Below are 13,765 nucleotides of genomic sequence, written 5' to 3' on the forward strand. Positions count from 1 at the left end.
CAACATTTAGGACGAGAGATATTGATATACTTTAAATCCTAAAATTTTATTTTAATTTTTCGTAATCAGTAATACATAATGAAAAATACATGTTCGTATGTTACGTGTAACAAACTATATGTATCATGCGCAAGAAATATGTTTTATTGAATATAAAAACAAGTATATTATAATATATTATATACATATATACAGTAAAATATAGATAACCTAGAATAAGAATAAAATAAAAAAGAAATTAACATTAACCGCAATAAAAATTTTCTGTTTATAAGATTCAGAGATTGCAGGCCTAAAAACACTTTGGTGACCTTTCGGTCATCTTCCACGTCCCACGAAGTCATCTTCCACGTCCCACGAAGTCATCCACGAAGTCATCTTCCATGTCCCACGAAGTTATCTTCCTGATCCTCTTCAAAGTAGCTTTGCTGGTTCCGCTTCGGTATCCCGAATTGTACCTTTCAAGTTGCCTCTTGGATTCGCATTGCTATTCGCACAGTGAATTTGCTACATTCTCTAACTGCATTTCAATTTAGTCGTTAATGGTCCTTATTTATGTCTGTCTCTGAAAACCAATCGTTACAATCAAATGAAATTCCGTCGCTTTTTAATCCATCGTGTCATCCGTAACTTGTCATTTTCCAATTTTTACCAGTTATAGATTTTGTACAATTTTTATGAACAAGTTTTAAAAATCATTCTAATGTACAAGACAAATTAAAAATAAATGTAATACTGAAACGGTTTTCTAATATCGTCATGTCTAAAACATTGAAAACAATGTCGTAAGCATTGAGAACAAAATTCTTAAATATACCTGTATCTATATATACATATCTTAAATATATATATCTAACCTATTTTTTATATCTTACTAAAAATCACACCGATCGTTTCTGTTTCAGCATCCCACAAAGTCCTGCATCGATAATTTCTTCTACATCTTTTAGGTTTTCATCCTGTCAATAATTTTATCCCGAATCACTCAAATATTAAGTCGATAATTCTTTCTTCCCCATTCCAAAATGTTTTGCATCTATATAGTTAGATATTTCTCACATTAAATATAGGAACTCTCAGATCTTCTACTTTTGCTTCCATCAAAGTCCACCATCAACAACTTCTTTTTATCCACTCCACTTTGTTCTATGCAAAAAGTTCTTCCCTTCGCTACTGACAAAATATACCATTCAAAAATTTCCCACGTCGATATATTTTTTCTGTGAAGTAATTGAACTTCTTTTCTACATCGAACAAAATCAAGTTCTTCTTCATCTTGGTATAAATATCTATAACTTCTTCGCGAAATACATCGACACCAGTTTTTCTTCTATTCTTCACGGAATTACGCGATGATTCTTTCGTTCTTCACGAAATCCAACGACGATTGTACTTTTGCTCTTGATAAATTCTTGCAACAGCTGTTCTTCACAAAGTCCGTCGATAGTAACTTGTCTCCTCTATCAAGCTCCTTGAAGCCCCACGATGGCAATTTATTCTCCTTCATCCCACGAGGTCCCACGACGACAATTTATTCTTCTTTATCCCACGAAGTCCCACGGCGATAGTTTGCCATCCTTAATTTCTCGAAGTCTCGCAGTAATAGTACATTCTTCGCCCATCCCTCGAAGTCCCACGATGATAGTTTGTTCTTCTTCATTTCTCGAAGTCTCGCAGCAATAGTCCAGTCTTCGTCCATCCCTCGAAGTCCCACGGTGATAGTTTGTCCTCCTTTATTCCCCAAAGTCTCGCAGCAATAATTCATTCTTCGTCCATCCCTCGAAGTCCCGCGACGATAGTTTCCTCTTCTTGATCCCTCGAAATCCCACGAAGACAGGTTTTTCTTCTTTACCCCGCGTTGTCCCGTGATGCCCCGCGATGTGGTTTCTTCTTCTCCAGTCCTCTATGTCCCGCGACGTCCCACGATGTCCTTCGATGTCCCTCGATGTCTTCTTCTTCTCCAGAACCCTCAGAGTCCCGCGACGATAGTTGGATCTTCTTCATCCCACGAAGTCCCGCGACGACCATTATTGTATCTTCATCCCACGAAGTCCCGCTATGACAGTTAGATCTTCTTCATCCCACGAAGTCCCGCGATGACAGTTAGATCTTCTTCATCCCACGAAGTCCCGCGACGACTGTCACTGTATCTTCATTCCTCGAAATCTTACGCCGACAGATATTTCTTCCTCCGCGAGTCGCGAAATTCCATATCGAAAATTTCCCTTCTTTGCACATTCACAACTTTTACATCTTTCAAACATAATATTCTCCAAAAGAAAAAAAAGAAAAGAAAATGATAATTTTGCATCCAAGCACGAAAGTTCTACAAGTACTCTTTCATAACTACGCTCTGTAATCGCATTGCGAGCGTTCGTAACGATCTTACAAAATTGTAATATTATGTATACTGCTATTGAATAATATTTGCAAATTTGTAAATTTAAAGTGCTATTCCCCTTGTAGTAATAATAATTTTCCATAACTTCTTGTTCAATCTATTTCTCGTCTTCAAGATAGTTCAATGAAAACTAGCAGCACCGAAAATTGAATGCTAGCAAGCAATTAAATCTGAAAACAAATACGATCGCATTAATTCGTTTCTCCGCTTAATGTATTGGAAGAGTGTTTTGAAAGAAAAGCTTCTTACTTTTTCTATAAGGGAAATAGGCGTTTCTGCTGGAACTCTGCATCGAAGACTTCGCATTGTATCGTACCGCAAAACATCCGTGTCAATGCCTGTCGAAAACTCGAAAAGAAAAGGTATGGCCCTTCGAATCGCCTTCGGGTTCAACAAGACGCAATGGTAACTCGCAATCCCATCAAAGAACGCAAACTAATAATTCAGCCTTGAAGTCGGTGCCCCTCTCTCTCCTTTTCGCACAGGACAATGCACCGCGAATGCTTCGCCATCGGACCACAGCAGAAAATAAGTTTCATCGCAATTCCATTTTCCAGAGCCTTTCCAAGAAGGTATATCCAACTATCGATAGAATGACGGACAAGGCAATAAGACCACAACTCCATGCACAGATCACCGGAGGGTGGAAGAACACCACTGTTTCGGACTTGGTAAGTATTACTCGATGCAGCCATAGTAAATCAGCCGCCCGCCCTCTTCGTCCGCACGAACTCGATACTCGGTAAACAGGTTCTAAAACACTTGGTTAGCTTTTCCGCGACGCAAACACGAAAAATACCAAAGTAACTCACACCTATAAAGGCCCATGGCAGAATTTCTGCTGAATTCGAAACATTTTGCGATAAAACAATCAACTCCTTGACCCATTGTCCTTTAAACGAACTTTGGAAATTTCATACACAGTTTCCTCTCAAACATTTTACTCATTCTTATTGCTGGCTGAGAACAATCCATCGTACCAATTCGGTAACACTTAGAAGATACCTTTATGCTGTAGAATACTATTCTGTAATATTCGAAACTTTCGAGAAGTTAATGCACAGCTCGCGCCACCCTTCACCTGATGATATATCGTGTGTATATTAATTTTGAATTATACAATGGTCAACCACTAATAGGAAAGAAAAAAACACTGTAGAAGTAACATTTACAGCACATTCTAACTACCTTTATGAGGAAAAGCCATCAATGCATAAAATGCAACACTTAAAGAGCATTACAAATAAATCATACATAGCTAATGACAATATATATGATTCTAGACACGGTCTATATAAGAGCTATTACTTGTCCAGAGAAAGTAGACACGAAACACAATTACTCACTCGTGAAAATCTATAAACAGTGGTACCAACTTTCCTAATGCAATACTTTTAGATTATTCAATGTTAGGTAGACTATCATACAAAGCATCATACACTTTCATACAGGCTTTGTTATGTTAAAGCTTGAGCTGCTGCATTCTCCGTGATAGTGTTTTTGTTTTTACGTAACAACAACATTTTTCAGATACCAAGCATTGTGGCAGACAGTAAGGATACGTCGTGATGTTATTTTGTGGTCTTTCGTGCACTTGTAACGCTATTCGACTGAATTTTGTACGCAATTCGTTCACATAATAGTCAATGCAGTTTGATCACGAATAAACAATTTCCATCGATCATCTGTTTTGCATTCATGTTCGTATTCACAAGCAACGATAGGAATTTCCTTTGAATCAGAACGAACCTGTTTATAAGAAACAGTTTATCGCGCGTAAATGATTTCTCAAGAAAAAGAATTTTTTTTTTTTTAGCCCGAGGAATGTATCTGCAATAGTTACGTAAAAAGTATCTTCCGTATCGTAAATGTCTAATTAAAATTATAGTTAGGGGCTATTACCTGATGAAAGCCTGGAGATGTTCGTTCGATCATTTTTCGTCTATGCATTACACTTTGCACTTAAAAGTACAAGCTATTATTTTGTTAACGACTTGCCATGTTCGTATTCGAAGAACGATGAAATTCGTGATCCACAGGAAAATAGTTTTTGTACTGCTAATCGAATGCAACCGTCTTCTTCCTAACAACGTGGTAAAAGTAATGTTCATCCGAGGAGTACATACACGTTTTTTGAGAAGCGCCCTCCACTAGGACCAATGGCTCTTTAGAAAATGTATCGTTCGAACGTGATATTTTCTTCTACTTTCCGAGGGGAAGACCAGAAGGGATCCAACGATCTGTGTGTCTCTCAACGATTCTTGTTCAAGCATATAAACTATCCTAACTCGATGATCAAATAATACATTATCATATGCATATTCAAGAGTTTAACGCTATCGTGCTCTGTGTGTCATGCTTTGGTTGATTTTATAACAAAACTTTAAACGCATGTCCACCTGTTAATACGTGTCTGTGGAAAAAAAAGGTAAAATCGTTTATATCCACCCTCTCCCCGTCCCAAACATGTTTCATCATGGAACAAATAATTATACAGTGATTTCTAACAAATAAGTCTAATCTACCCGTACATACTAAGAAAATATATTAAAAATGCATCACCTGGTTTAGCTAAAATACCTTATGAAGATAGCGCTAGAACGACAAAAATTTAAAAAGAAGCAATTTAATAACACACACTCGTTTTCTTCTCCCACTTGTTCCTTGGACGAGTATCTCCAAACCGTCTTGAATACCTCTAAACACAGTCATGAGAAACGAAATGCGAGGGTCTCACGCAGGTGCCATGCTTGTTAATTATAACACAGTTCTGCTCGTTATTTAGTATTACTGAAATTATGGAATGATATCTTGCTGCTGCTACTACACAGAAAAACGAATGACGTGTTCCATGCGAAGAGAGAAATCCCGTTTCAATAACATTATCCACTGCGATGCTTGTATGTACCAGCTTCGGTCCTGCAGCTTTCACAAAATTGCATAGCTCACCTCAAACACCCCCGACCCACTTCACACAGTCTAATATATTTATATAATACGAATTGTTCAGCACATTAAATTGTTACCTTCGTTTATCGAACTTGTTACATACGGATCACATGATCGAGAATACTGTTTACTTTTAATATCACGAATTCCTCACATATATATATATATATATGTATGTATGTATGTATGTATGTACATATAATGTTTGGCACGATTACCGTATCGGCATCCAGTTAAGATTCTAATGTAAGCAGCTTATTATTGCAAATTGACTCACACAAGTGTGCTTTAGTCATTCTAGCTGAAATACAATATTTTTCGCCCCCATGCCCTTCTTCTACTTCAACATACCATAATGTACCTTTGAAAACATGACAGCGATATATTCCAGTAAGAGAAAAACCACTTCTACCGGTAGTTATAGAGTTGTGCTTCCAGGGTACGAATGTTTCACGTATTCCTGCAGTATAAAAGACATCTGAACAGAAACTACCCAACCAATAGATGTATGTATACTTAGAATGCAATTCATAAAATTGTTATGAATATATTATAATGCAAGACGATAGCGTGGTCCCAATATATAGGAGGCGTTTTGAACCATTCGTATACCAAACCTTCGACACAGTTCATACTCAATGAAAAATGGGTGACTACGAATTCTCTCTCCTGCTTTCCAAGATGTCCGATTATACGTATAAAAGCTTCTTCTTGGTAAAACGAATGCTGCACACCATTTTCGTTCCATTAAGATAAAAACATCGTCTAGGTGGTACTACTTTGTCGATAACTGCCACAATGCCGTTTGCTTTCCTATTCGTTGTCAAAATTAGCGGGAAACTCCAACACAGTTCAGACGAATTGTTTTCTGCGATGAAGAAAATGATCTCAAAATACCCCCCCCCCCCTCCTTCCCAAACACGTTCGACGGAAAAAACATTTCGAGTACGTTGCTCGTGTCTTCGTGAGTTAACATAACTGTAAAACAAACTGATACCTCTTTTTCTTTTTGCGCGAGTTCCGCATAGTTCTCGTTAGCGAAACTTACTCTGATCTAAAACATACTTTATACACACACATCTTCTTGTCTCTTTACTCGCGGAACGATTCAGCATGGTCGAATCTGTGAAAATAATTATCTAGTGGCATGATGCCAGCCAAAAAAAAAACAATGTTACAGTACCAATACCGCGCGCATAAAAACCGTATATACTTCGAGCCTTCGTCATCGTAATAGTCGCATGCTCTTATTGAAAATGTATTGTTGCTACTTGCGATAAAGATCTGGCATATCTGGCGTTTCTGGGTCGTCTCGAGTCGACAGACATGCAACGAATTACCGTTTTTCTCTCTCTCTCTCTCTCTCTCTCTCTCCATACCTCGAAGCCCTTACAGCCTAATTGAACCGAGGTACCTATATGCGGTGTGTTCCAGGGCTAGCCAATTTAGCCGACGAGTTCGCGTTCTATTGTCAATAAGCAGAATAACTTGTGCATTGTATAACTTAGCGATGCAATGCGTCGAGGGGGAAACCTTTCTGCACCTGAGAAAATACATTTGCACAAGTGGTAACGGAGAGAAGGGAATAGCTCACCAAAGGAGGCTCTAGTTTTGCTGCAGTTTTTGTCGCAGTGAGCCCCAAAATTGTGCAGCACACGGCCGGATGACGTTTGGGAGAATACTTGATGCTTGGTCGAGATATGGAAGTGTGTGAACGCTAGGTGTTTGTATGACTTGATTCGCCGTGCAACTCGTCTGCGATACTTGGTGCGCAAATTTCTAGAAACAAACAGTTTTCCCCCTTCCTCAACCCGTACTAATAATCCTCTCTCACCACCACTCCTCTCATCTGATCTCATTCTTATGGTTACATAGACAGGCCACTGACGTCGTCGATAACGAGCAACAGCCTGGACGACATGTGTGCGGGTATCTCTTGCGTGCGATACAAGTTTGTAAGGTGTATGCCATACTGAAAAGGATTGCTGGTATTAATAATGGTGAATTAAGAGTTTCACAAAATAAGTTGTCAAAAAGTTTTCTTGTTAACATTTATTCCTCTCCTGCTGTATCACAATCCTTGTACAAATTTGTCAGTTAACGCTTTGCATAATTTTTATTAAACCTAACCCGGTCTCTGTTGATGGTCTTTGAAATAACAATCAGTACCCGTTTTTACTACTAGATCTATCCGTTTAAATACGTATGTGTTGTACAAATGTGTTTAAATTTATATATATATATATATATCTATAGAAATTATACATTCATATTTTAGGTTTTGTTCGAATAAAAGCGTTGTAACTCTGGAAAAAAAAAATAAAAATATCCGAGATCAAACGTTCTTTGAGAGTAATGATAAATTCGAATAGTTCCAATATTCGTATTGTTTCAAAATGTAAAACTGCAAAGAGAAATACATTGGTTCCGATACAGATTACAAACCAAACTGGAGAAAGGCGTAGAGAGACTAGAACGTGGGATTCCTGTTCCCCCTTGCGGTATGCTCCCAGCATCACTGCAAACAGCAACCTCCCTCCGCCCGTCCCATTGCCATCTCAAACGGTGAGACTGCAAGTAAAAAACAGCCAGATATACACCAGGGTAGTGATGCGACTTCTAATCCCAGGACACCAACGCGGTGCCTAACATTGGTTTCGAGATGTGTTTAATCGTAACCGCTGCGTTATTTTCCATCGATACGATGTCGTCATCTTCGAGTTATGTAGAGCAGAGAGAACGCTATCCTAGGTTTTTCAGGCCAGGGCGTCCAATTCCGTCTCTTCTCTTCATCGCTGCAACGGGACTTTGATTTCGCTCAATTTAGACATGAAAGAATCCAAGCTGCTCAATTCGGGGCACAGAGGACCTTGCCAAGGATTAACCTCTTCGTAAGGTTTCGGATCGTTCGGGTCTTCGCCGTTATAAAGGAACTGTTTCTTGAACTGCTGCCATTTTGAGATTCTGGACAACTGCTTGCTGCGCAGTTCGTGTTCGGCCTTGGAGAGAGCGCAAGTGAGCACCGCCTCGACGCGTAGATCACGTTTTCGATTTCGACGACACAACAGCTTCTTGCAACGAACTCTGCTGATCCAATTGGCCAATTGTTCGGTGTGGCTCGGTTTGTCGAAGTCGATCTCACGGGGTCTCTTTGTAGCCACCATGATGTTTCCGGTTCCTCCTCTCCTCTGACGTCGGCACAGCGTAACGGATTTCTCGAACTTTCCACTTTGGTTTCGCAAAAGAAACCATAGAACGGACAAAGCTCTAACAGCCTTGTAACGTTCTTAAACTCTGACCTAATTACCGAAAAAGTAAGAAGGACACCAACCTGTATCTGGCTCGTGTTTCTTGTCGAACGACGGAAGAAAAATCCCGTGGTAAACTCGAGGAACAAAATGAATCACTTTAAGCTTGCGAGCAAGATACGATCTTCACCATTCGAGGATGACTCAGGAAATGCCAGGGCTCCGCCCGATGGGGGTGCCTTATATACCCCCAAGCGTCCTACTAAGTGGTATACCTGCGCGCGATCAATAGAAAATAGTTCCTCGCCAAATCTATTATCGACGCTAATTTCCGACTACCTTTTACAATTATCTTTATTCATTCGCGTTTTTTATATTTATGCAACATTTACGATACAAAATTTCGTTTATATATTGCCAAATTTGTCAAAATTCTTTAATTCCAGAAACTATTTACGGCGTAGGAATGCGCAACGCGGTCAACCGCACCGCCAATGGCGTTGTACCTTTCTTCAGCAATGTCATATGCTTTTCCGTTGCGGATAATCCGCAGCGTTGCCAAATTTCTTCGCATTGTTTCGATCAATGATGCAGCTTTTTAGCCTTCGGCATTCTACGTATAAAATACATAGATATGTATTTTTATTACAGCATGTTCAGCGTTCGTGAAGCTTTACGGAAACAGAAATTAATATACCTTATAGTTGAAAATTAACAATATGTACATACGTTGTATCGTATCATCATACCAACGAACGTTTCCACGACGTTGAACAAATACAACTGTAATAATTACAATTATACGGTAATATCTATGAAGGCAATTTCTAAACAATCACGTTTTCGCTAAGATTTACAACAATATTTACATATGCATATATCCATGTGATATGAAACAGTCGAATAAATTTTGGACTAAGGCCAAAACTCAAGATAGTCCTTGTATATTAATTATTGTTGCGAACAAAATTGATCATCTCATAACGAATCATGCGTATTTTCTCCATAAGTACTAAGGTAACGCGCAAACGAAGGTTCGGCAGAATTTTATGTCCCAAAGCAGGCAAGACGTGGCAACGTTGGAAAAGGTAACTGTGTATAAACTTCACTAATGTGCCAGGAAGGACGCTTTCTTTTCTGTACATTGTTTTCTTTTGTAAGGAAAAGAATAATTCTCGTCGAAGATGTTAAACCTTTGCCAAATATAATGATCGAATACAAATATAGCCTATGAAAAATAAGTTATAATATAGAAAACCATGCATACGCGAAATATATATGTAAGAGTAAAACATGTTGTATTTTTTATAAAAAATTTCTTTTTATTTATCCTTCTTCCATTGATGTTACAGGTTACATTAAATTGTGCGCTGATGACGAATTTAAGAGCTACACTACGTATCGATCTCACGAAGATATTAATATCCGTTACAAACAGATTTCATTTTGAAAAGATATTTTCTTCCATATTTTAAGTATATAATCTTTATTTTTTATGTTTATTGCTTAATATACCTTATAGTTAAAGAGTAACAATAATACCTACATTATATCGTATCATTTACACCAACGAACGTTTCCACGACGTTGAATAAATATAACTGTAATAATTACAATCATACGGTAATATCTATGAAAGCAATTTCTAAACAATCATGTTTTTACTTAGATTATATTGTACGTATATAATATTTACATATGCATATGTCCATGTGATATGAAACAGTCGAATAAATTTTGGACTAAGGCCAAAACTCAAGATAGTCCTTGTATATTAATTATTGTTGCAAACAAAATTGAGCATCTCATACCGAATCGTACGTATTTTCTCCATAAGTACTAAGATAAGGGGCAAACGAAGGTACAGCAGAATACAAATGTACATTAAATTTGATGTATCGAAGCAGACAAGACGTGGCAACGTTGGAAAAGGTAACCGTAATAAAATTCGCAAATATACCATGTAGGACGCTTTCCTTTCTGTACATTGTTTTCTTTTGTAAGGAAAAGAATAATCCTCACCGAAGATGTTAAACCTTTGCAAAATATAATGATCGAATACAAATATATAGCCTATGAAAAATAAGTTATAATATATAAAAACATGCATACGAAATATATGTAAGAATAAAACATGTTGTATTTTTTATAAAAACTTTTTTTTATTTATCCTTCTCCCATTAATGCCACAGATTACGTTAAATTGTGCGCTGATGACGAATTTGCTTTTTACGTCATAATGACGTAATAAACGACTGACGAATTGCATGACTCATTAATAACAAAGAGCTACGCTACGTATCGATCTCGCAAAGATATTAATATCCATTACAAACAAATTTCATCGAAAAGATATTTTCTTCGATATTTTAGGTATATAATCTTTATTTTTTATGTTTATTGCTTACATTGAACATCAAAGAAAGTATATCATAGCGTGGCTGTAAAAAATAATGCAATTTATTGGATTTATACTTTCTTAAATTAAGACTTTTGTCGTCGACGTTGTATTAATACGCAAAATAGATACATTGATAGTTTATAAAAAATATTAACGCAACAGAAATAATTTATTTTTTGCTATTAAACGTAACAAACGACCAAGTATACATTTAGTTATTTAGTTTATATGTATATTATTATGTATAATAAAATTAATTCTGTACATTTTTTAATTATACATATGTATATGAGCCGCTTATTTTGTGTTGTTGTACAATGAATTTACACAATTAAAGAAGAAAGTGTTACTGTATTTGTAAACAGTTCACCTCCAAGTAACATGGTCATTGTTAGGCAGATTTTTTTTACAAAAAGATTTATATATTATCTTACATCTTGCAAAACATTACATATTAGATTATTCTAAAATAATATCTTTTTTAAAAAGAGTAATAGCTGTTATTCATAAATGATTCTGTGGAGGTTTTTATATTAAAATTTAATGCTCCTAGATATATATAATATAATGATAATTTAAATAACGACCATTGTTTTGATACGAAAAGTTTCCATCTTATCCATGGATTCGTGCACAATTTCAGTTGTTCTCCATAAACAGAGTATATACAACATTTCGACATTTCCATCATTCCAAACATTCTAGACCCTGTATTCAAGGAATATTCGATAGAACGTAAAAGATCGTTTGTTTTGAAAATTAACAATATTTGTCTATTCACTTTTTGAAGTACGCTACTAATTTCTGGTAAGAATTGTTGTATTCCTTTTTGAAATTCCAACTTCTCGTTAACATTGTATTTAGTTTTCTGAATACCCGCCATAATTGCATTCCAAGATCTACCCGATACCATACAAGCCAGTAGTCCGTATAAATCTGAAACACCCAACCTGGCGCAATGTATTTGCATCGCACTTTTGTCTCTGTCAAAGATTGCTAACCATAGTTTAGAATATTCCCATCGAAATTCATTGGAAAGATTCGCATACAATCCATGATCCAAGAGAACTATTTCTGCTTCGTTATCTTTTTTTCGTACCAAAATGTTGCCAGGATGGGGATCAGAATGTACAAATCCCACGATAAATATCATATGACTATACAGTCGTCCTAATTTGCTACTAACTTCGTACGCATTCAACTTATTATTTTGAATATATTTTAAATCATTGACTTGACCACCGTCTACGAACTCCATCGTTAAAACACGATGCGACGAAATATCCCAATAGATTTTTGGTATTTTCAACCAATTGTAATGCGAAAATATGCTTTGAACTTTCTCAGCATTCCTCCCTTCTTGCAAGAAGTCTAATTCTCTAGGAATGTTCTTTTTCGTTTCATCCACGAGCCAATCGAATTTGAAGTCAGGAAAAACTAACGACGTAATCCTCACTAAAAGGGACATGGTTTTTATATCCACGTAAGAATTTGTTTTAACAGACCGATGTTGAATTTTAACGGCAACAATGCTGCCATCCTTCAATACAGCTTTGTGAACTTGCGCTAAACTAGCTGATCCCAATGGTTCAGGATCGATACTTTCAAATATTTCGTAAGGATCTTTCTTGAAGTCTTCTTTGATCACAGTTAATATATCTTTGAAAGACGACTGTGGCGCAGAACTATGCAGTACTCGCATAGTTCTAACATACTCTGCTGGTAGTAAGTAATCTAATGCTCCGATATGTTGACCTACTTTTATATAAACACCTTTGTTTTCACAGCAGAGCTCTAAAAGTTTCTCTGCTCCGAATTTGTGTACTCTTGATTTTAAATCCAAATATTCTGGACTATTGTTGGGCAATTCGCTTGCGTATAATTCATTCCTATAATGTCTACCTATTATGAACACTTTGGCTGCAGCTCGCCCAAGTCTTACGATACCTATAGATCCTATATCGTATTCATTAGCTCTCAGCGAGGCCAGTGTACCGAATCCAATGATTCCAAATGTTGCTGTTTTTAACAACCTTCTAGAGATAAACATTGTCAGTCAATTGTAAATAAAATAACAAGATTTTGCGATAATTTTTTTGCTCAGTCTGAAATGAAATATTATTAATAATAACACTATAATTTTGACATACATGTCATTTAAATACATCTCTTGTCGCTTTCTAAGCTTACCTCAAAAACAAAGCAGAAACTCTCTTTTTCTTGATAAACCGTTCTTCTTAACATAAAATTAATTAAGAACATAAAGTTATGTAACAAATTTGAGTTATCTGATTCAAAAATTATTCATAAACTTCAAAGGTCGTGTAATAACCTAAACTATTTACATAACAAAAGTAGAACGAAATTTGATATTAAAAATTCTTCTTTATAACGTAATTTACTTTTTTAGCTTCTTTTCTTTAAAAATGTACAAATCACTTCACTATATATTTGTTATAAATTTGTTTCTTACGCAAAAGTGACATGATAACCTGTATCCATTCATGCACCGTTGTTCTGTGCACACGTGGTACGACAACAAATTTCCATAAAACTTATTCAATTTTTTTATGCAGTCTGAGGTTTTTTATTATGTCATTACGTACAACATATCAAATGCGACGTAAATTATTGATAGTTTCAAAATCCATTGTTTTTTTATTGATAAGCCAGAAAAGAAATATTTTACTTAACATAAAACTTTAAAAGTAAAATATTTGCGAAAATATAATTATTTGAAATTGAAAGTGCAATAAAACTTTAAAG

The 13,765-nt window shown here is 36.3% G+C and overlaps 2 protein-coding genes and 2 long non-coding RNA genes across 7 annotated transcripts; 1 reads left to right on the forward strand and 3 right to left on the reverse strand.

Moving 5' to 3' along the window:
• Positions 1-27: 27 nt before the first annotated feature.
• On the reverse strand, positions 28-8,842 carry LOC117221415 (uncharacterized). 4 transcript variants are annotated; one of them, XR_013035353.1, is made up of 4 exons: positions 8,682-8,842; positions 6,945-7,921; positions 2,651-6,893; positions 28-2,571 (listed from the first exon to the last, which is right to left on the reverse strand). It is a non-coding gene; the product is annotated as an uncharacterized LOC117221415 (long non-coding RNA). The 4 variants fall into 4 exon arrangements; XR_013035354.1 differs by having other exon boundaries at positions 2,651-4,150; positions 4,304-7,921; XR_004490500.2 differs by having other exon boundaries at positions 122-2,571; positions 2,651-4,231; positions 4,304-7,921.
• Positions 7,986-8,675, reverse strand: LOC117221414 (uncharacterized). Its single transcript, XM_033472368.2, has one exon. It carries the CDS (start codon positions 8,512-8,514, stop codon positions 8,140-8,142), a length of 375 nt encoding a protein of 124 aa, XP_033328259.1. The 5' UTR covers positions 8,515-8,675; the 3' UTR covers positions 7,986-8,139.
• Positions 8,843-9,020: 178 nt separating the features above from the next.
• On the forward strand, positions 9,021-10,357 carry LOC117221416 (uncharacterized). Its single transcript, XR_013035359.1, has 2 exons — positions 9,021-9,878; positions 9,951-10,357. It is a non-coding gene; the product is annotated as an uncharacterized LOC117221416 (long non-coding RNA).
• Positions 10,358-10,965: 608 nt separating this feature from the next.
• Adck1 (aarF domain containing kinase 1) lies at positions 10,966-13,634 on the reverse strand. Its single transcript, XM_033472339.2, has 2 exons — positions 13,190-13,634; positions 10,966-13,104 (listed from the first exon to the last, which is right to left on the reverse strand). The coding sequence occupies exon 2, from the start codon at positions 13,047-13,049 to the stop codon at positions 11,481-11,483; it is 1,569 nt and encodes a 522-aa protein (XP_033328230.1). The 5' UTR covers positions 13,050-13,104; positions 13,190-13,634; the 3' UTR covers positions 10,966-11,480.
• Between the last annotated feature and the right edge of the window lie 131 nt (positions 13,635-13,765).

The sequence above is a fragment of the Megalopta genalis genome, unplaced genomic scaffold (genome assembly GCF_051020955.1).
Source record: "Megalopta genalis isolate 19385.01 unplaced genomic scaffold, iyMegGena1_principal scaffold0037, whole genome shotgun sequence".
Taxonomy (NCBI): Eukaryota; Metazoa; Arthropoda; class Insecta; order Hymenoptera; family Halictidae; genus Megalopta; species Megalopta genalis.